The sequence below is a fragment of the Eurosta solidaginis genome, chromosome 1 (genome assembly GCF_040869045.1).
Source record: "Eurosta solidaginis isolate ZX-2024a chromosome 1, ASM4086904v1, whole genome shotgun sequence".
NCBI classification, from domain to species: Eukaryota; Metazoa; Arthropoda; class Insecta; order Diptera; family Tephritidae; genus Eurosta; species Eurosta solidaginis.
The window spans coordinates 42,503,700-42,526,030 of record NC_090319.1 but is presented as its reverse complement, the minus strand read 5'-3'; the positions used below and the strand labels follow the sequence as shown (position 1 = coordinate 42,526,030).

Here is a 22,331-nt window from a genome sequence, read left to right as displayed (position 1 = left end):
AGGGTACCTACCTTCCACTTTCGCCATCCTGGAAGAGGTTGGATATGCCGCTCTCCACCTGCATGCTCAAGATAAAGGAGGTCTACTGATGGAAGCGGGAGCCAGGTGGAAGCATCATGATAGATGCCACACGGCAAAACTCACATGACCGGAATAGAATGAGAAGTGATCGCGAGAGCTTCTCACCCTCCGAAAGAAGGATATTTCCTCTGTTGTAGGTCTTTTCACTGGTCATGTTTGTATTGGACCGCATGCGGAAAGCATTGGCGCTCCATTTAATAATTATTGTAGAAGCTACGGCAATGAAGAGGAGCCTGAAACTGTTAGGCATCTACTCTGTGAATGCCCAGCGCTCGGTAGAATAAGGCAGCGTTTTATGGGCAAGATGTTTCTCGTAGATCTGACTGATATAGCTGAGGTGAATACCCGACGCTTAGATAGCTTCACAAACAAAACGTAGTGGTTTGATTAGGAGAGTAGGAACAAATCCGTGTGGTTTCACAATGGGCCTATAAAGGCCTAAGTGTGCCGCTCCGATGTGGGCGGCAGCCACTTGAATCTAACCTAACCTAACCTAAGGTAATTTTCCCACTAAACAATTTGTTTCAACATTAACTCAAAGGACCCGAGCAATTTGTGAGATTGGTACTATTTTCAATGATGTGGCTATTATTAGTGACATTTCTAAAATCAAACTGCTTTCGAAGTTTTGACTACTTAATATTTTGGCTTCTATGAGCGAGACTTTCTTTATGTTGTTACTTTCATTTCTTTCGTTTTAAAAGTAGTATTACTTCGCAAATTTTCTATTTTTTTGTTGTGTTTTTTTTTTTAATATGACGAGTAGTTTCCGAACATAGAAATACTTTCGAATATGTGACAATTATATTTGCTATGTTTTACTTCGTTTGTTTGGCGGCCACCGTGATGTGATGGTAGCGTGCTCCGCCTATCACACCGTATGCCCTGGGTTCGCACCCCGGGCAAAGCAACATCAAAATTTTAGAAATAAGGTTTTCAATTAAAAGAAAATTTTTCTAAGCGGGGTCGCCCCTCGGCAGTGTTTGGCAAGCGCTCCGGGTGTATTTCTGCCAAGAAAAGCTCGCAGTGAAAACTCATCTGCCTTGCAGATGCCGTTCGGAGTCGGCATAAAACATGCAGGTCCCGTCCGGCCAATTTGTAGGGAAAATCAAGAGGAGCACGACGCAAATTGGAAGAGAAGCTCGGCCTTAGATCTCTTCGGAGGTTATCGCGCCTTACATTTATTTATTTTATTTTATGTTTTACTTCTTCTAGAACTATGCTTAAGCTACTTGTTTTCATAATAAAAAACAAAAATAAATAATAGTTTAAAACAAGTAAGAATGGGACTGTCTTCGGCTGTGCCGAAAACTTCATACCTTTCATGAATGGGGCTGAACAATAATCTTATCCCGTTCGTAATCTCCAAATAATCGGATGTATAAGATAAGAAATATATAGTGAACAGATCTATATACACTAACGATTTTTAAGATAAATATAAAATAAAAAACAGGTAGGTAATCTGTGTGAGGATGCAAAGCTTCACGTTTTTTGTGGTCTGCATGTAAAAACTATGACTACGTATCACGTATTTTAAAAATATATGACGTAAACGTAACTATTTGATGAAATTTGATGAATTTTGAAGATTCTAGCCGTAAAAAAGGGGCAAAAATGACAGTTTATATGAAGTATATAATATATATACCACCGATCTCTATGATTTTTTCAGACATCAATATATGCTATACACGTAAGCATTTGGTGAAATTTGAAGCTTCTTGCTGTTAAAATGGGGCCGAAATCGCAAAAAAAATATATATATACTATATATATACTATATATACCATCATATATATATTATATATATCACCGATCTCTATGATTTTTTGACACAACAATACATATATAGTATTTGAAGCTTATAGCTGTTAAAATGGGGTAGAAATTGCGAAAAGTTTCTTATCTGAACAATCGGTTGTATGAGATATATACTATATATACAACCGATCTCTATGATTTTTTCAGACAACAATATATGCTATATACGTAAGCATTCATTGAAATTTGAAGCCTCTAGCTCTTAAAATAGGGCAGTAATTACGAAAAGTTCCTTATCTGAACAATCGGTTGGGGGGGATATATACTATATATACGACCGATCTCATCAATTTTTTCAGGCAACAATATGTGGAATATACGAAAGTATATGGTGAAGTTTGAAGCTTCAATCTGTTAAATTGGGTAAGATATTACAAAAATCCTAATTTTCTGAAAAATCGGTTGTATGGAGGATATATGCTATAGTGGTCCGATCCGGTCGGTTCCGGCAAATGTCTAATCGGACACCCAAATACACTCGCTCACCAGACGTACAGACGGACAGACGGACATGTCTAAATCAACTCAGCTCTTCAACCTGATTATTTCGGTATACTTAATGGTGGGTCTATCTGTTTTCCTTTAAGGACTTACAATTTTCGGTTTCGTGACGAAATTAATATACCATTTCATTTTCATGAAAGGTATAAAAACAAAAAAAAACACGCATTTATAGCAAACCGCAGTAAAAAATAGAAAATAATTTTCAAATTAAAAAGAGTTTATATAACAGTAGTAGAAGGTCAAAAAATCGTTTATGGTTAATCACCTCAAAATAAAATTATAATAAAATTTAAGTTATTAAGAGAATAATTTAATTCAGACTAAAAAGCGTGGGGTGCATTTGACTACATTTCGTATCTTTCCTCTCAGATAGTTGCCAATAGAATGATTGTAACATTCAATATCAAGCACTCCACGCTTTTTACTGTTAATTAAATTATTCTGTTAATAACTTAAATTTTATTATAAATTTATTTTGAGGTGATTAACTATAAACGATTGTTTGACCTTCTACTACTGTTATATAAACTCTTTTTAATTTGAAAATTATTTTATATTTTTTAGTTCGGTTTGCTATAAAAGCGTGTTATTTTAGTTTTTTAAACTATTATTTATTTTTAATTTTTTAGTTCAAGTAATTTTAAAAGTTTTGGTCGAGAGTGTTGAAACCTCGAAACGCCAGCGGTCCATGGATGAATCCAACCCCACGGCACCGAAAAGAGCCAAGACGCAGGGCGGCTAGACGCGGTCTTTCGCCGAAATTGCCAAGGGTCGGCAGATCATTGGCTTTATAGACGAGATCAGCGAAGATGGCAGGATCCCGAAACAACAGTGGAAGTGGATCGAGGCCGCGCACGCTACAATGGCCGTTAAGGTTAAAAAGGGAACCCTGGTCCACCGCCATCTTACACCGATGCAGGGTGGTTCCAGAGCAATGTCAAGGTAGTGGAGGCGCGTGATATCCCATCACGCCCAAGGGCTAGAGCCTGGGTTCCAGTGACGCCAACGGACCCAGCTGACATCCTGGAGCTGCTCCAGGAGTACAACCCGCCACAGGTTTGGAAGTCAACCCGGATAAAACCGAGCTTGTTCTCTTCAAGAGGAGGTACAAAGTACCAAAACTTACACCGCCAAGAATAGGGGGTACGTTCTTAGCGTTTAGCGATCAAGTCAAGTATTTGGGAGTCATTCTGGATAGGAAGCTATTATGGAGTGACCATATAGTGAAGCGATCCAAGAAGGCAGCAGCAGAGCTGTTCACCTGCAAGAGGGCAATTGGCACCTCCTGGGGATTCTCTCCTAAGGTGACCTACTGTATTTACACAGCCATTGTGCGCCCGATTCTTCTTTATGGTGCCTTTGTCTGGTGGCCTGCACTAGCTAAAAGTACCTATCTTAAAATGCTTCAAAAGGTGCAACGGAGTTCGGAGCTCTGCATTACCGGGGCTCTCGGCTCCACTCCAGATTCCGTTACATACATACATGGATACATAGATACATAGATAGATACAGGCCGAGCTAATAAAAGCGTGTTAAAAAGGGCTCCAGTATGCTCTTTCGTAGATGTGCCAGGCATCCACTTCTATCATTAATAAAGGAATGCGTTTTTCGCATTATGTGCAATGTTTCAAATCTATGGCCATTTGGGGTGGTCACAAGTTTAATTGACCTTATGTCCGTTAACCTTATGTGACCCCACAATCACATTATTGCATTGTCATCGAGCCTTGATACGTGTGTAAAGGTTCAATCAAACTTATGGCCATTCAAAGTAGTAAAAGGCCAATTGACCTTATGGCCGTTGACCTTATGTCACCACACCATCACATTAATGCATTGTCATCGAGCCTTGATACGTGGGCAAAGTTTTAATCAAACTTATGTCCAATCAAAGTGGTAATAAGGCCAATTGACTTTGTGGCCGTTGACCTTATGTTACCGCACCATCACATTAATGCATTGTCGTCGAGCCTTGATGCGTGTGTAAAGTTTCAATCAAACTTATGGCCATTCAAAGTGGTAATAAGGCCAAGTGACCTTATGGCCGTTGACCTTATGTCACCACACCATCACAATAATGCATTGTCATCGGTCCTTGATACGTTGTCAAAGTTTCAAATTAATCAGACTTCTAGAAATCGGTAGAAATTAAGCTCAAGGATTCCGTTACATAACGGCAAAGCTAATAAAAGCGTGTTAATAAGAACTTCGAAAAATTTCCGAATTTAGAAAATAAAATGAACTAAACTAAATTGCTTATGATGTTTTGGATACCTACAGTTTTCGTTTCCACAGCCGATTTTTTATTGTACACTCATATTTTGTTTGACTACTAAAAATCCACAATCTTGTTTGGAAACATTTGATATTAAAACAAAAAATTTCGAAAAACTGAAAAAATGCGATAATTCATTGCCAAAGTTGGATAAAGCGATGAAGCTTGGTAGGTGGGTTGACCTTATGACGCAGAATAGAAAATTAGTAAAATTTTGGACAATGGGCGTGGCACCGCCCACTTTTAAAAGAAGGTAATTACAAAGTTTTGCAAGCTGTAATTTTGCAGTCTTTGAAGATATTCTGATGAAATTTGGCAGAAACGTTACTAATATTACCATATATGTGCTAAATAAAAATTAGAAAAATCGGATGAAGAACACGCCCACTTTAAAAAAAAAAATTGTTTTAAAAGTCAAATTTTAACAAAAAATTGAATATCTTTACTGTATATAACTAAATTATGTCAACATTCAACACCAGTAATGATATAATGAAACAAAATACAAAAATAAAAGAAAATTTCAAAATGGGTGTTGCTCCACCCTTCTTCATTTAGTTTGTCTAGAATACTTTTAATGCCATAAGTCGAACAAAAATTTACCAATCCTTCTGAAATTTGGTAGCGGCAAAGATTCTACTCTTTTCTGTGAAAATGGGTGAAATCGGTTGAAGCCACGCCCAGTTTTTATACACAGTCGACCACCTGTCCTTCCCCTCGGCCGTTAACACGATAACTTGAGCAAAAACCGATATATCTTTACTAAACTTAGTCCACGTACTTATCTGAACTCACTTTATCTTGGTACAAAAAATGGCCGAAATCCGACAAACACCGCGCCCACTTTTTCGAAATCGAAAATTACGGAAAATGAAAAAAAATGCCATAATTCTATTCCACATACGAAAAAAGGGATGAAACATGGTTATTGGATTGGTTTATTGACACAAAAATAACTTTAGAAAAAACTTTGTAAAATGGGTGGGACACCTACCATATTAAGTAGAAGAAAATGAAAAAGTTCTGCAGGGCGAAATCAAAAGCCTTTGAAATCTTGGCAGGAATACTGTTCGTGGTATTACAAATATAAATAAATTAGCGGTACCCGAAAGATGATGTTCTCGGTCACCCTGGTCCACATTTTGGTAGATATATCGAAAACGCTTTCACATATACAACTAGGGGCCACTCCCTTTTAAATGCTCACTAACACCTTTCATTTGATACCCATATCGTACAAACACATTATATAGTCACCCCTGGTCCACCCTTAAGGCGTTATCTCGAAAAGGCGTTCACCTATAGAACTAAGGCCGTCTCCCTTTTGACACCTTTTATTTGATACCTATATCGTACACACGCATTATAGAGTCACCCCTGGTCCACCTATATGGCGATATCTGGAAAAAGCGTTCACATATAGAACTAAGGCCCACTCCCTTTTAAAATACTCACTAACACCATTCATTTCATACCCATATCGTAAAAACACATTCTAGAGTCACCCTTGGTCCATCTTTATGGCGATATCTCGAAAAGGCGTCCACCTATAGAACTAGGGCCCCTCCCTTTTAAAATACTAATTAACACCTTTCATTTGATACTCATATCGTACAACACATTATAGAGTCACCCCTGCCCCACCTTTATGGCGATATCTCGAAAAGGCGTCCACCTATAGACCTAAGGCCCACTCCCTTTTATAATGCTCACTAACACCTTTCAGTTGATTTCCATATCGTACAAACACATTCTAAAGTCACCCATGGTTCACCTTTAGAACTATGGCCCACTCCCTTTTAAAATACTCTTTAATACCTTCCATTTGACCCCATGTCATACAAACACATTCCAGGGTTACCCTAGGTTCATTTTCCTACATGGTTATTTTCCCTTATTTTGTCTCCAAAGCTCTTAGCTGAGTATGTAATGTTCGCTTACACCCGAACTTAGCCTTCCTTACTTGTTGAAGCTTAAATAGGAAGATGATTTCTTAGTTTTGTTAAAATTATCGATATCTTATTTTTAAACGAGTAAATGTAAACCAAAAATTATCGAAAAAGTTATTTTCGAAATTCGTAATTTTTAAGTATTTTTGCTTTTCACAAGTTTTTTCTCAATTTTTAGTCTTGAACTGCATAGATTTAAATAGGAAGTTAACTTAAGATAAAAACATAGCACCTATGAGAATGTTAAGGCCGAGCTTCTGTAATTTTTGTTATGCTAGTTTTCCAAGCAGGTGTGTGAGCTCTATTCGAATTTGTTATGCCTCTGTTAAGGCAGATGAATTTTTATTTGAAAGCCTTTTAGTTAATTCAAAACTCTCTACGTACAACGCTTCTTCGAAAAACTGGAACTACTTTCGAAATTTTGGTAAATAGTTTTTATTTGTTCAATCGAGATTCAAAAATTTCTTTAGCTCTTCCTAGTTTTTTTTTTAATTAGACACTAACTGTCATCATGTAGATTTATATCGAATTTATAATCATTTAAATTTTTTGATAAATTATTTTATGTCCGAAACTGTCTGCTAAACATCAACCCTGTAATTATTTGTTCATAAGCACTGGCATTAGTTGGGGTGGAATTCTGTTTCCGTGAAACGATGAAGTGAAAAATAAAAATGTGCGTACATTTGAATAAATTGAGTCTTTTCAGAGAACAAGAAAAAAGCGAATTTGTTCAAAATAAGTTATGAAAAACATCGAAACAACATATCATCGAAAAATTCGAACTGCCTTCGAAATTTTGGACATTTTTTTTCTTTTTTTAATCGAAACTCATTTAAACAGAAACATTTCCTTAACTTTTTATACTCAGCTGAGCAGAGCTCTCAGAGTATATTAATTTTGTTCGCATAACGGTACCCTGTAACGGCATAAACTAATCGATATAGATATAACTTCCATATATCGAAATGATCTGGGCGAAAAAAGAAATTCATGTAGCCAAGTCCGAAATAGTACTATAAAAGCGCCCACTTTTTCGATATCGAAAATTTCTAAAAACCGAAAAAGTGCGATAATTCATTATCCAAGACGGATAGAGCAATGAAACTTGGTAGGTGGGTTGACCTTATGACGCAGAATAGAAAATTGTAAAAATTTTGAACAATGGGCGTGGCACCGCCCATTTTTAAAAGAACGTACTTTAAAAGTTTTGCAAGCTTTAGTTTGGTAACCGTTAAAGATATCATGATGAAATTTGGCAACAAAGTTACCCCCGTTACGATACGTGTGTTAAAAAAAATTAGCAAAATCTGATGACAAACACGCACACTTGAAAAAAAAAAATTTTAAAAGTCAAATTTTAAAAAAATTTTATATCTTTAGAGTATATAAGTAAACTATGTCAAAAAAAAAAAAAAAAATGCTAAAATAAAAGAAAATTTCAAAATGGGCGTGGCTCCGCCCGTTTTTATTTAATTTGTCTAAAATACTTTTAATGCCATAAGTCGAACAAAAATTTACCAATCCATGTGAAATTTGGTTTGGGCATTGCCTCTATGATGGCAACTGTTTTCTGTGAAAATTGGCGAAATCAGTTGAAGTCATGCCCAGTTTTTATACATAGTCGACCGTCTGTCCTTCCGATCGGCCGTTAACAGAATAACTTGAGCAAAAATCGATATATCTTTACTAAACTCAGTTCACGGTCTTACCTGAACTCATTTAATCTTGGTATTAAAAATGGGCGAAATCCGCTATGATCGAAAATTTCGGAAAATGAAAAAATGCCATAATTCTATACCAAATACGAAAAAATGGTAGAAAAATGGTGATTGGATTGGTTTTTTGACGCAAAATATAACTTTAGAAAAAACTTTGTAAAATGGGTGTGACACTTACCATATTAAGTAGAAGAAAATTAAAAGGTCCTACAGGGCGAATCATGGCAGGAATAGTATTCGCGGTATTACATATATAAATAAATTAGCGGTACCGACAGATGATGTTCTGGGTCACACTGGTTCACATTTTGGTCCATATCTCGAAAACGTCTTCACATATACGACTAGGGGCACTCCCTTTTAAAATCCCCATTAATACCTTGAATTTGATATCCATATCTTAAAAACACATTCTAGATTCCCCCCTGGTCCACCTTTATGGCGAGATCTCGAAAGGCGTCCACCTATACAACTACGGCCCACGCCCTTTTAAAATACTCATTAACACCTTTCAGCTGATTCCCATATCGTACAAACACATTATGGAGTCACCCTAGGTTCATTTTCCTACATAGCGATTTTCCCTTATTTTGTCTACAAAGTTCTCAGTTGAGTATGTAATGTTCGATTACACCCGAACTTAGCGTTCCTTACTTGTTTTTAATTGAAATAAAAAACTAACTTTTTAAGTTTACACTCAGTATGTCGAATTTATATCAGTTAAACTTTTTTTCCTATACAAATTTTCCAATACAATAATTATCGTAAAAATTTATCGCCTTCATAAGCGTTGAAATGACAATTTGAGGAGTATTTAGCATTTATAATTTAGTTTATTTAAACTTTCTTTAAGCCAAAAAAAATCTAGAAATGCTTCATTGCATTACTAACGGTTCGGTTTTTATTCCTAGATATTATTGGTGTTGAAACTAATTAACAAAATACAGATCTGGCATCACCATGCGGTATAGACAAAATTGTCTCCACTCTATACTGTATCTATATTCCTTTTTTCCTTTCTTTTTTTCTTCCGGTGAATTATAATAAAAGAGAACACATTGAATTTAGACTCTGCGTTTAATTGCGACTTATATGGAATCCATCACAGGTTATGGGCCCAGCATACGTCGCTGTGCACTAACTCTAGAATGTCTTTGGTAGTGCGGTTCGATTTTTGAAATGGTTGCTGAGCTTGCTTTCCCTGAATGCAGGTAGTACATGTTGTTAAACTCGTTTTAGTGTTTGCGTTGACGCCGAGAACTTTTCTTTTTTCGATGATTGCTTTGAGGTCTTTTTCGTTTAGGTGGCCGAATGCTTCGTACCAATCCTGGAGCGTCGTTATTTTAGGGCTGGCTAACGCTGCCGATTCAGCTTGTTCTTCGACGTAATACAAGTTGTTTTCACGCTCTGCTATGAAAACTTTTGCGCCTGTCGATTTATTTGTTACGATGGCTTTTGTTCCCGTAAATTTTACGTCGAGACCGTGTTGAGTCATTTTTGACACTGACAATAAATTTGTACGCAGGTCCGGTACGTATAGAGTATCTTTAAGTGTAACGTTGCAGCCTGTATTTGACGTGACCTTTACTATTCCGTGGCCTGCTATTTTCGTGAGACTATTATTGGCTAAAGCTAATGTCTTGCCGGTCGATTCTTCAAGGGATTGGAATTTCGCATTAGACGAGCACATGTGGGACGATGCACCCGAATCGAGGCACCATTTGTCACTTGCCAGAACGTTGCTTGCGCCTAAAACCACCTCTTCTGCATTACACGTTGAATCATTCTGGTTTCGTCTCTGACCTTTGTTTTTAAATGCCTTAGATTTGCACTCCCTGGCCTTGTGCCCAATCTTTCCGCAAGTATGGCATGCGTACTTAAAGGTGGCCCTTTTTTGATCTGAATTGTTTGAATGCTGATAATTGCTGGGTTTCTTGTTTCCGCTGTTTCTATTCGCGTATAAGACATCTTCATGCGTTGCCGTGCCATTTCTGTTGCGTGCCTCAAACTCTTCAAGCAATTTCACTTTCAGGATTTCTAATTTCGGTAGCTTTTCCTGAGACTCGATGGCGATTCTAAAGGTTTCAAATTCGTTTGGAATGGTGTACAGGAGCAGGACAGTCAGAAGCTCCTCTATGACAACTAAATCCATTTCTACTAGCTTGTCGACTATATCGGAGAATTTTCGTAGATGTTCCCGAATGTCATCATTAGGACACATTTTGTGCAGTATGGGTGACTTAAGTAACATAGACTTTCGCGCTGGCCCGCGCGATTGATAAAAAGAATGCAGTTTGTCCCAAATGTCTTTTGATGTGCGACAGTGCTTTATTTGCTGCAATTCGGGCGGGCCCATGAAAACACAATCATTCGCAGGGTCGCAATACTTCGTCACGTTCATCGATGACAAGAGCAAATGGTGTACAATATATTTTTTGAAACACAAAAGCGAAGTCATAGATAAATTTAAAGAGTACAAAAGTTTGGTCGAAACACAGTCAGGCAAAAGAATAAAATGTTTGCGCAGCGACAATGGTACCGAGTACACATGTAACGCTATGAGAGACTTTTTGAAAGCCGAAGGCATACGGCAAGAGTTTACTATTGAGTATACGCCACAGCAGAACGGAGTAGCCGAGCGCAAAAACAGAACCATTTTAGAAATGGCTAGATGCATGTTAATCCAATCTGGCCTCCCGCCGGCTTATTGGGCAGAAGCTGTCAACACGGCGAATTATTTGCGCAATCGTTGCCCATCGCAAAGTTTAAATGGTGAAGTACCATACAAAATATGGACTGGGAAGGCCCCACATGGTGGTTACTTACAAAAATTTGGCTGCATTGCATACATGCTAGACAAAACGACGAACAAATGTAAATTTAAATCAAAGTCGATAAAATGCATATTCGTAGGCTATTCTGAAACGTCGAAAGGTTACCGCCTGTGGGATCCCAACTCTAGAAAGATACGTCGCAGCAGGGACGTCGTATTTACTTCGCAGAATAAGCCAGATACGTACGAGGAATTTTACACAAACGATATCGAAATGCAATTGCAACCGACACCGAATAAAACAAATACACAGATCGACGTATGTCCAACAGAGCAGCCACAACCAAACGAAGAAATAAAGGGTCCTCCTGCAGTAAACGATATCCGAGCAATGAAACGAGGGAGAGGTCGCCGAAAGAAAATACGGACCAAGTCGCGCGGCAGACCACGGTTAGAGCACAACATGGTACCGGTCATCGAAATACCCTCGAGTGACGAAAGTTCGGCAAATGATGAAAACGCACAAATCGAAGATAGTTCTTATAGCACAGCATTGATACAAAGTACAGATCCAGGAAACCACGCAGAAGCACTCGCTAGTCCCGAAGCAACCGAATGGAAAAAGGCCATGCTAAAAGAATATCGCACACTTCTCGCAAACAATACATGGGAAATAGTAGATCGTCCTATTGGGAAGAAGGTCGTAGAATCAAAATGGGCGCTACGCACCAAATACAAGTCAGATGGAAGCATCGAAAGCAGGAAGGCTAGGCTTGTAGCGAAAGGCTTCACCCAGAGAGCCGGTATTGACTATAGCGAGACCTTCGCACCTGTAGCCAGGCCTAACACTATCCGCTCGGTTATGGCCATTTCTGCAGAAATGGGTTTGGAAGTTCACCAACTCGATTTTGTAAGTGCGTACCTTAATGGAGCTATTGAAACCGAAATTTATATGACCCTGCCCGACGAATTGCATAAGGTAGTAGGTCACACGGAAAGCGCCAGATATGCTGAAAATAAAGTTTGTTTACTGAGAAAAGCAATTTATGGCTTGAAACAGTCAGGCCGACTGTGGTACCAAAAGCTGGAAAATAAATTACAGAGCATGCACATGACGGCGTCAAAAAGCGATCCATGCCTGTACATACATCGCGAAAACGGCACCACTGCCCTAATCGCCATATACGTTGACGACCTGATTGTAGCCTCGAACAGTAGGCAAAAGTTAACACAAATAAAAGCTGAACTCGCCTCCACGTTTGAAATGAAAGATTTAGGCCCGATAAAGTTTTGCCTCGGAATCGAATTCAACCAATGCCTAAAATCGAACACTATTACAATGAGCCAATCGAAATATGTTGCACACTTACTAAAAAGGTTTGAGATGAACGACTGCAAACCAGTCAGTACGCCCGCTAACTCGAGCATAAAACTGTCTAAAGAAATGTCGCCAAAGACAGAAGAAGACGTTCGTTCTGCAAGTAAGTTGCCATATCAGAACCTAGTGGGATCACTTATGTATCTCGCCGTATCAACAAGACCAGACATCGCCCATGCAGTCAGCGTGTTAAGCCAATTTAATACCAGCTACGGAACAGCACACTGGGTGGCAGCAAAACGCGTATTGCGCTATTTAAAGGGCACACAAAATCACGGGATCTGTTATACTCGCACCACTGGTCCTTCATTAACGGGATTTGCTGACGCTGATTGGGGATCTAACGTAGACGACAGACGGTCATACACCGGCTTTGCATTCACATTAGCCGGCGCAGCCATTAGCTGGGAATCCAGAAAGCAACGAACCGTGGCTGTCTCGAGCACCGAGGCTGAGTACATGGCCATCTCCGACTCAACAAAAGAAGCCATACACCTGAAACGTTTGCTGAATGAAATATTGGGCAAAGACCAACCAGTAGTTATCTTCAATGACAACCAGAGTGCCGGCAAGTTAAGCAAAAATCCGATATTCCACAATCGCACGAAACACGTCGACATCCGTCACCATTTCGTCCGAGAAGCCGTCGAAAGAAAAGACATTACCATAAAATACATGAGCACAGAGGAAATGCCCGCAGATGTCCTGACAAAAACCTTGACTTCAAGCAAGCACCTCAATTGCGTTAAAAACCTAGGCATAAAACCAATCATTTAGAAACTTCGGAATTTGATGATTTATATACATATGTTTGTACAAATTGAATCAGTAAGCATAATGCAATGTAAAAAGTAACTTGTATGCATATGTACGTTTATCTATTTTAAATCAACTCATTAATGACGTCAGATCTGAGGGAAAGTGTTGAAACTAATTAACATAATACAGATCTGGCATCACCATGCGGTATAGACAAAATTGTCTCCACTCTATACTGTATCTATATTCCTTTTTTCCTTTCTTTTTTTCTTCCGGTGAATTATAATAAAAGAGAACACATTGAATTTAGACTCTGCGTTTAATTGCGACTTATATGGAATCCATCACAATTGGGTACATATGCTATTCAAAATCTAAATTTTTTTCATTAAAAACTTTATAAAATTAAGTGTAAAGAGAATAAAATGGAGAGTACAGTAGTTCGAAATTTTTTCGAAGTTCGAATATTTTCCGAAATTCCTTCGAAGTTTTCATTATCACTTTTTTGTGTGTAATTTTTAGTGGTATTGATTTTCGTTTAAAATTAACATTAACAAGTGTTCGAAATTGATTTAATTTCATGGTTTTTATACTCAGTTGAGCAGAGCTCACAGAGTGTATTCATTTTGATTGGATAACGGTTGGTTGTACAGGTATAAAGGAATCGAGATAGATATAGACTTCCATATATCAAAATCATCAGTATCGAAAAAAATTTTGATTGAGCCATGTCCGCCCGTCCGTCCGTCTGTCCGTTAACACGACAACTTGAGTAAATTTTGAGGTATCTTGATGAAATTTAGTATGTAGGTTCCTGGGCACTCATCTCAGATCGCTATTTAAAATGAACGATATCGGACTATAACCACGCCCACTTTTTCGATATCGAAAATTTCGGAAAACCGAAAAAATGCGATAATTCATTGCCAAAGATGGATAAAGCGATGAAACTTGGTAGGTGGGTTGACCTTATGACGCAGAAGAGAAAATTTGTAAAATTTTGGAAAATGCGCGTGGCGCCGCCCACTTTTAAAAGAAGGTAATTTCAAAATTTTGCAAGCTGTAATTTGGCAGCCATTGAAGATATCATGATGAAACTTGGCAGACACGTTACTAATATTACTATATATGTGATAAATAAAAATTAGAAAAATCGGATGAAGAACGCGCCCACTTTTAAAAAAAAATTTTTAAAGTCAAATTTTAACAAAAAATCAACATTCAACTCCAGAAATGACATGGTGAAACAAAATACAAAAATAAAAGAAAATTTCACAATGGGCGTGGCTTCGCCCTTTTTCATTTAGTTTGTCTAGAATACTTTTAATGCCATAAGTCGAACAAAAATTTACCAATCCTTCTGAAATTTGGTAGGGGCATAGATTCTATGACGTTAATATTTTTTTGTGAAAATGGGCGAAATCTGTTGAAGCCACGCCCAGTTTTTATACACAGTCGACCGCCTGTCCTTCCCCTCGGCCGTTAATACGATAACTTGAGCAAACCCCGATATATCTTTACTAAACTTAGTCCACGTATTTATCTGAACTCACTTTATCTTAGTACAAAAAATGGCCGAAATCCGACAAACACCGCGCCCACTTTCTCGAAATCGAAAATTACGAAAAATGAAAAAAATGCCATAATTTTATTCCAAATCCGAAAAAAGGGATGAAACATGGTAATTTGATTGGTTTAAAATTTAAAAATAAATTTAGAAAGAACTTTGTAAAATGGGTGGGACACCTACCACATTAAGTAGAAGAAAATGAAAAAGTTCTGCAAGCGAAATCAAAAGCCCTTGAAATCTTGTCAGAAATACTGTTCGTGGTATTACATATATAAATAAATTAGCGGTACCCGACAGATGATGTTCTGGGTCACCCTGGTCCACATTTTGGTCGATATCTCGAAAACGCCTTCACATATACAACTAAGGGCCCCTCCCTTTTAAAACCCTCATTAATACCTTTAATTTGATACCCATATCGTACACACACATTATAGAGTCACCCCTGGTCCACCTTTATGGCGTTATCTCGAAAAGGCGTTCACCTATAGAACTAAGGCCTTCTCCCTTCTAACACCTTTCTTTTGATACCTATATCGTACACACGGATTCTAGAGTCACCCCTGGTCCACCTATATGGCGATATCTGGAAAAAGCATCCACATATAGAACTAAGGCCCACTCCCTTTTAAAATACTCATTAACACCATTCATTTCATACCCATATCGTACAAACACATTCTAGATTCACCCCTGTTCCACCTTTATGGCGATGTCCCGGAACTGCGTTTACCTGTGGAACTAAGGATCATTCCCTTTTAAAACCCCCATTAATACCTTTAGTTTGATACCCATATCGTACAAACACATTCAAGAGTCACCCCTGGTCCACCTTTATGGTGTTATCTCGAAAAGGCGTTCATCTATAGAACTAAGGCCTTCTCCCTTTTAACACCTTTCGTTTGATACTTATGTCATACACAGGGATTCTAGAGTCACCCCTGGTCCACCTGTATGGCGATATCTGGAAAAATCATCCACATATAGAGCTAAGGCCCACTCCCTTTTAAAATACTCATTAACACCATTTATTTCATACCCATATCGTACAAACACATTCTAGAGTCACCCCTGGTCCACCTTTAGAACTATGGCCCACTCCTTTTTAAAATACTCTTTAATACCTTCGATTTGACCCCATGTCATACAAACAAATTCCAGGGTTACCCTAGGTTCATTTTCCTACATGGTGATTTTCCCTTATTTTGTCTCCAAAGCTCTCAGCTGAGTATGTAATGTTCGGTTACACCCGAACTTAGCCTTCCTTACTTGTTGTACATAATTTTGTTGTTTTTGGTACACGAGATAGTACTCTTTTTGAAACGGATTATTGCTGCAATCACAATATGCTAATTTAAAAAATTATCATCGATTCTAACAAAAAAATACGACTGTTATTTCATCCATCCAGCGGGTTAGGTTTGCCTGTCGTATGAGGCGACTTAAATACCAGATTCAAGGGGCTGTGTAGCGCAACGCTTCAGGTTGCCAGCGCAATATATAGCTTCTCCAAACCCAATTGTCAACCTCACCTATCCGCGGCGAATCCCGTTTCACTAACAGACGACGCACTGGCGACCCCAAGCTCCTCATGTAACTTGGGGGTGTGGAGGAAGGGGATGGCCTGAAGGTTTAATGTGGCCACATAAATCGTTCCAGAGATGATCGGGCTAGCATCTTGATGGCGCTGTGGTACCGGAATGTACCGGTTCTGTATCCGGCAAAGAACCATCACATCGATAACACCCCCCAAAGCCTTCGGTGAGCAACCTTATCGCTACAACAACAACCACAACAATTATTTCATCCCAAAAGTATCTACTCGTCATTTGAAATGCAATCTTATTCTTGAATTTCGTGATAAATTATTAGAAATGCATAAGTAAATACTCAGCATATATACATTTCGCCATAAATTACCTTGAATTGCGTTGCGTCTTGCAATAATACTAAAATAAGATAAAAAACCGAAATTAATTATTTTCTTTCTATTTCTGCTGGAATTGGCTTTATTGTAATTACTATGTCTCTTTTGCAGATATCTGGCGGTAACCAAACCACTCAAATACTCACGCAGACGTCGCTCAAAACGATTAGCTTTATTAATGATATTAATCGTTTGGTTGTTGGCACTAGCTATAACATGTCCACCAATGCTTGGCTGGTAAGTTGATTTTTGTTGCTATTATTTTTTCTTTCTCAAAACTTCGTCCTTAGACATACATCGATAAATTATGCCAATTTATTAAATGAAACAGCACGGCCTGAAACAAAATACCGCATGCCGTCGTAAAAGCCGTTTTAGCTGATGAAATATTTCTTTTTCTGCTCTACAAATGAATTAATATACTTAATTAATATTTAGTTACATTTGCCCCTTTTATTGTGCTGTTAAGGGCTAAATTTGCTAATGTGTATATCATTTTTCCTTTACTTACTATATTTCTTACAAAAATAGGTATGAACCTGGCCGACGCGATAAAAAGGAGTGCCGTTATAATCAAAATAAAGGCTATGTTATTTATTCGGCGAGTGGCTCATTTTTTGTACCAATGATTGTGATGCTTTATGTTTATGCGCGTATCTCTTGCGTCATTGCGTCTAGGCATGATCAAATGACTCATATCGGTGTATCTAAAAAGGTAAATTCATATGTACGTATGCGGATGTAACATTAGTTATATTAATCAAAATAAAGCGATTCTCGGCGTTTAAAGCCGGATTTGCATAAACGCTGTGGTCACCTTTAAGCAATAAAAGCGCCGCACGAAGGCAACTTGACAAAACGATTTATGTAAATCTGCTTTAGAGAATTTGCTTACATATTTCGCGCTTAGAATTTAAACGGTTTTTACCGTCCAACGAATCTAGCCAGCCATTTTTCACCTCTTGAAGCCAATTGGAGACTCCACGAGACAAGATAGCAGAAGCCTCCGTCTCCCTCTGATTCCATAGGCGGATTCAACCATACACAAAGCACAGACTAGCCAACGCAACTGCTGTGTCTTCATTCGTTGAACTAGTTATGTTATGGTCTACTTTCAGTTGCTCCTCATAAACATCACATTGTAAAATCGTCTGTCTTTCGGAAGACTGTCCTCTCGAATACGCCCAGAGATCAATAAAGCAGGGCGGGTATAAAAAGTAGTTTAAAGTTTGATTTTTATTTACTGGTATATGGTGGGCTGCAAAATTTCGCAAATTATGCTTGACAGGGCCTCATAGCCAAGTTATTCCGTGCAGTGTTCAGGATTTCGTCCGTGTGCACTGTGATAGGACGCTTAAACTCCAATAGTGAAAAATACATTCGTCGGCAGGTTCTCTATCAGCGTGCGGAATTATTGTTTGTTGATCTCTCTTAAGACTTGGTTTCCTCGAAAGCAGTAAAGGTAGCCTCTATGACGATAACTGTTTTCTGTGAAAATGGGAGAAATCGGTCGAAGCCACGTCCAGTTTTTATACTCTGTCCTTCTGCTCGGCAGTTAACATGATAACTTGAGCAAAAATCGATATATCTTTACTAAACTTAGATCACGTACTTACCTGAACTCATTTTATCTTGGTATTAAAAATGGGCGAAACCCGACTATGACCACGCCCACTTTTACGATATCGAAAATTACGAGAAATGAAAAAAATGCCATAATTCTATAGTAAATACGAAAAAAGGGATGAAACATGGTTATTGGATTGGTTTTTTGACGCAAAATATAACCTTAGAAACAACTTTGTAAAATGGGCGTGACACTTACCATATTAAGTATAGAAAAATGAAAAAGTTCTGCAGGGCGAAATCAAAAGCCTTTGGAATCATGGCAGGAATACTGTTAGTGATATTACATATATAAATGAATTATAAACGAGAGTCTCCCCTGGTCCACTTTTATGACGACGTCTCGAAAAGCGTACACCTATATAACTAAGGCCCACTCCCTTTCAAAATACTTTTTAAAACCTCTCATTTGATACCCATGTCATACAAACACATTCCAGGATTACCGTAAGTTCATTTTCCAACATGTTGATTTTCCCTTATTTGACAAAGGATGAAGGAAAATCGTTCCAAAAAACGTCACCCTTGGTCTACAATTTGGTCGATATTTCCCAAACGTATGTGATATGCAATTAAAAACCACTTGTGAACCATCTACGAGACCCTACGAAATCAACGCAGCTAAGCTCTCAGCTGATTATGTAATATTCGGTTACACTCGAACTTAGCCTTCCTTACTTTTTATCAACATTTTTGTGCACAATTCCTGTTGACTCAAGATTTTTGTGCTGACTCCTTCGTGTTACTACTTTTTTCATTATGAAAATAGGCTTCGCTTTCTGCTTCAACTTACGGTAGTGTCCATAAAATTTTCCCATTGCATTCGATTTCAACGTGGCTCTATCAGTGGTGTTGGTTGGTGTCCATTTTTTGCCTCGGATGATATACGAAGTTTTCACAGAAAACAGTTATCGTTCAATCCAGTGTAGTTCATCGTGGAGGCTGAATTTTCCAACTGTTGAGCAAAGTACATCTGCTTCAACACCGAGGACTCTTATATACTGAGGAAGGCAGCGCTTGTGTAGAGCTCTAAATGATGTAAGCTGTCAGTTTAAGCTGTCCGAATCGGCAGCTGTCGTGATTAGGGGTGAAGGCAATGGGATGATATACAGTGCTATTATGGGTAGGGAATTAAACACTACTAGGATAGAAAATTGGGAATTAAAGTCCTCAGTTAAACTGAGGTGCATCAGAGTGCCCCTCTTCGCTGGGAATTACAGAGGAATTTTTTCAGATTACGTTCTACTGGGTTTCGTAGCAGTAAAGCGGGGAACTGTCAAGCGTATCTCTTAGCCTTCATGGGTACAATTGATCCTAGTGTAGTTGGCTATAGGGAAAACGAGGTACAGCTGGTCCTGTTAAAATAAGCTCTCCTATAAAGATGGTATTTATTTGGTGCGTATCGAGTCAGCTTAGCACACGCTGGGCGCAAACTACCTATTGCATATAAGATGATCTGTGTAAATTATTGGGTTCACCAAGCCATATTTATCACAGCTCATTAAGATTTTGACGGACATATGTTCTAATAGGAGTGCATGATATTCGAATATATTTTATATACTTCATAATAGAGTCACTTCATGCTTAGCTATTCAGCTTATGTGAAAAATAGGTGAAATAATTCCGCTATCGGAACACTTGCATCTCTGGGGTATTTAGCCAAGTTGCGACCAGTCTCATTGGAAAGTTTATGATAAGCTCTTAACGATTCTATAGGTAGCTAGCTATAGCTTACGTTATCCTTATATGACAAGAAAAGCACCAGAAGAACTTGCATTTTTTGAAAATTCAAGTTCAAGCTTTTAATGTGGCACGTGTGCACATTTCTATAAAACTTATTTATTTTTCTTCACATTTCCTTTTGATAGCACATTCGCCGTTATACCACAACTGATGCTGCCAATTATGTTGAAAAGGATTTCATTGATTTGACACGCGAAAATAACTCGCAAGACCGAAGATTTTCCAATCAAACCATTGTTAATGAGCTAAGCGATGTCATAATGCCAGAATTTGAAAATGCTCGTCCATTACTTTATTTGCCAACAGCGCCCATGAGTAACGGTAGTAATAACAAAGGTCAAAACGGTGATTCAACGCAAGTCATCTCATGGAAAATACCGCCACCACTTAACACCACTGCTTCATACAAATACGCCGCTTCCAATACTGTACGTCTTCAATATGCACATTCATGTCCACCTGGCTCCATGCCATACTTGTATGAGTCCCATGATAGCCAATTAAAAGGACAACAGCAGCAGCTGCAACAACAACAGCAACAACAGCAATTGAAATCGTTAGCAAATTGCATAATTTCAATGAAAAAAGAGCATAAAACAACACAAACATTGAGTATTGTTGTAGGTGGATTTATCGCCTGTTGGTTGCCATTCTTTATTTATTATCTGATCACACCATTTTTGGAGCCACAGCAAGTCAGTCGTACGATAACAAATGTGCTAACTTGGCTTGGATGGCTCAATAGTGCTATTAATCCTTTCATTTATGCATTTTATAGCAATGATTTTCGTTTGGCTTTCTGGCGTATAGTCTTCAAGCGTTTTTGCAGTAATGTGTTGAGACCCTCTCAAACACAAACAACAATAACATCAATGCGGCTATAGGCTAAGTACATATATGGCTGACTGGTTTATGCAATTGCATATGACACAAATTCGTATTCGTACAAGTAAAATTATGAACTTAATTGAATCTTAATTATTAAGCAGATGATAGCACGTGAAGGTGAATTTATATTTATCCTTGAAAACTAGGAAATATTTACCTTAAAATCCATTAACTGTATAATATATGATTAATTATGTTTAAGTTTAACTTAATTGCTTAAGTTGTTAATACAGCTCAATTAACAATAAATACTATGTATTTATTTGTAAACTTAGTCGTATAAATGTAAAATAACGATCTTTGTGTATTTATTTGTGAAACAAATAAAGAAATTGCATTGAATTTTATTTTAAAATTTATTAGTTTTGCTGTGCAACAATTTGTGGGTCATTGCCTGTGGACGGTGTGGTTGCAACTCAGTATGAAAGACCTAGACCCATATAGTAAAATCCAGAAATTTATTTGCATTTTTTAATAAAATTTTTTAAGAAGAACCTTTTTAAAGTTTGCAGTTTTTTTTCGAGTGTCTTTAGCATTATAATATAAGCACTTTACTTTGTTTTATCAAAATCCGATCTTAAACATAACACCTGAAAAAACGGATACACCGGTGCGTATACGTAATATTTTTAAACATAGCGTGCTTTGCAAACAGAGTATTTTAACATGCAAATTTTTAATTTTTATAAGCTTTTCTGATCTAATTGTTGATAGTGCGAATAAAAGAGACTTATTCCACCTTTTAACTCAACGTTTCGCCAAATTTCCTTGGCATCATCAGGAGTTAAGATATCTCTATTTATTTAATAAAAGAAAGTGAACATTACAATAAGTTTTGTGTATTTTTTTACATACATATATATAGAGATATGTCAGTCAATATGTATGTCAATCACATGCAGTACAAATACGGTGAACACACTTGCATGTACTTAAAACAATTTAGCACACAGAAAATGAAATTAGCTAAGCAATCACAACAACTAAAATATTTACTGGAATGTAAAAGATACGGCCTAAATCTGAAAATGTGTCTATTCGTAAATTTAATTTTAATTATCCTAGAGACATTTCGTCATTTAGGATTGACGTATCAGCGCAACATTTTGAAACAATTTTGAATAATTCATTTTGGCCACCCGGAGCCTTTGTACGTGAATTCGAGCATAGACGCAACGTTAATATTCGTAATCTTGCTACCGTTCCTCAAACCAATAATGCTGCAAAAAACTAAATATTAAACCTGTCCTTAATATATTTTATCAAAATGTAAGAGGCCTAAACACAAAACTAACTGATCTATACTTGAG

The 22,331-nt window shown here is 37.7% G+C and overlaps 1 protein-coding gene across 6 annotated transcripts in view; it reads left to right on the top strand.

The window, feature by feature from the left end:
• The window catches only part of LOC137237010 (probable G-protein coupled receptor No18), an 81,600-nt gene extending 60,477 nt beyond the window's left edge, over window positions 1-21,123 (top strand). For all 6 annotated transcript variants that reach the window (XM_067760254.1, XM_067760175.1, XM_067760407.1 and 3 more), the window contains 3 exons: window positions 16,873-16,998; window positions 17,293-17,476; window positions 20,259-21,123. In XM_067760254.1, the coding sequence (XP_067616355.1) occupies window positions 16,873-16,998; window positions 17,293-17,476; window positions 20,259-21,017 (1,069 nt within the window). In that variant the 3' untranslated portion in view covers window positions 21,018-21,123. The remainder of the gene's footprint in view (window positions 1-16,872; window positions 16,999-17,292; window positions 17,477-20,258) is intronic.
• The last annotated feature ends 1,208 nt before the right edge of the window (window positions 21,124-22,331 follow it).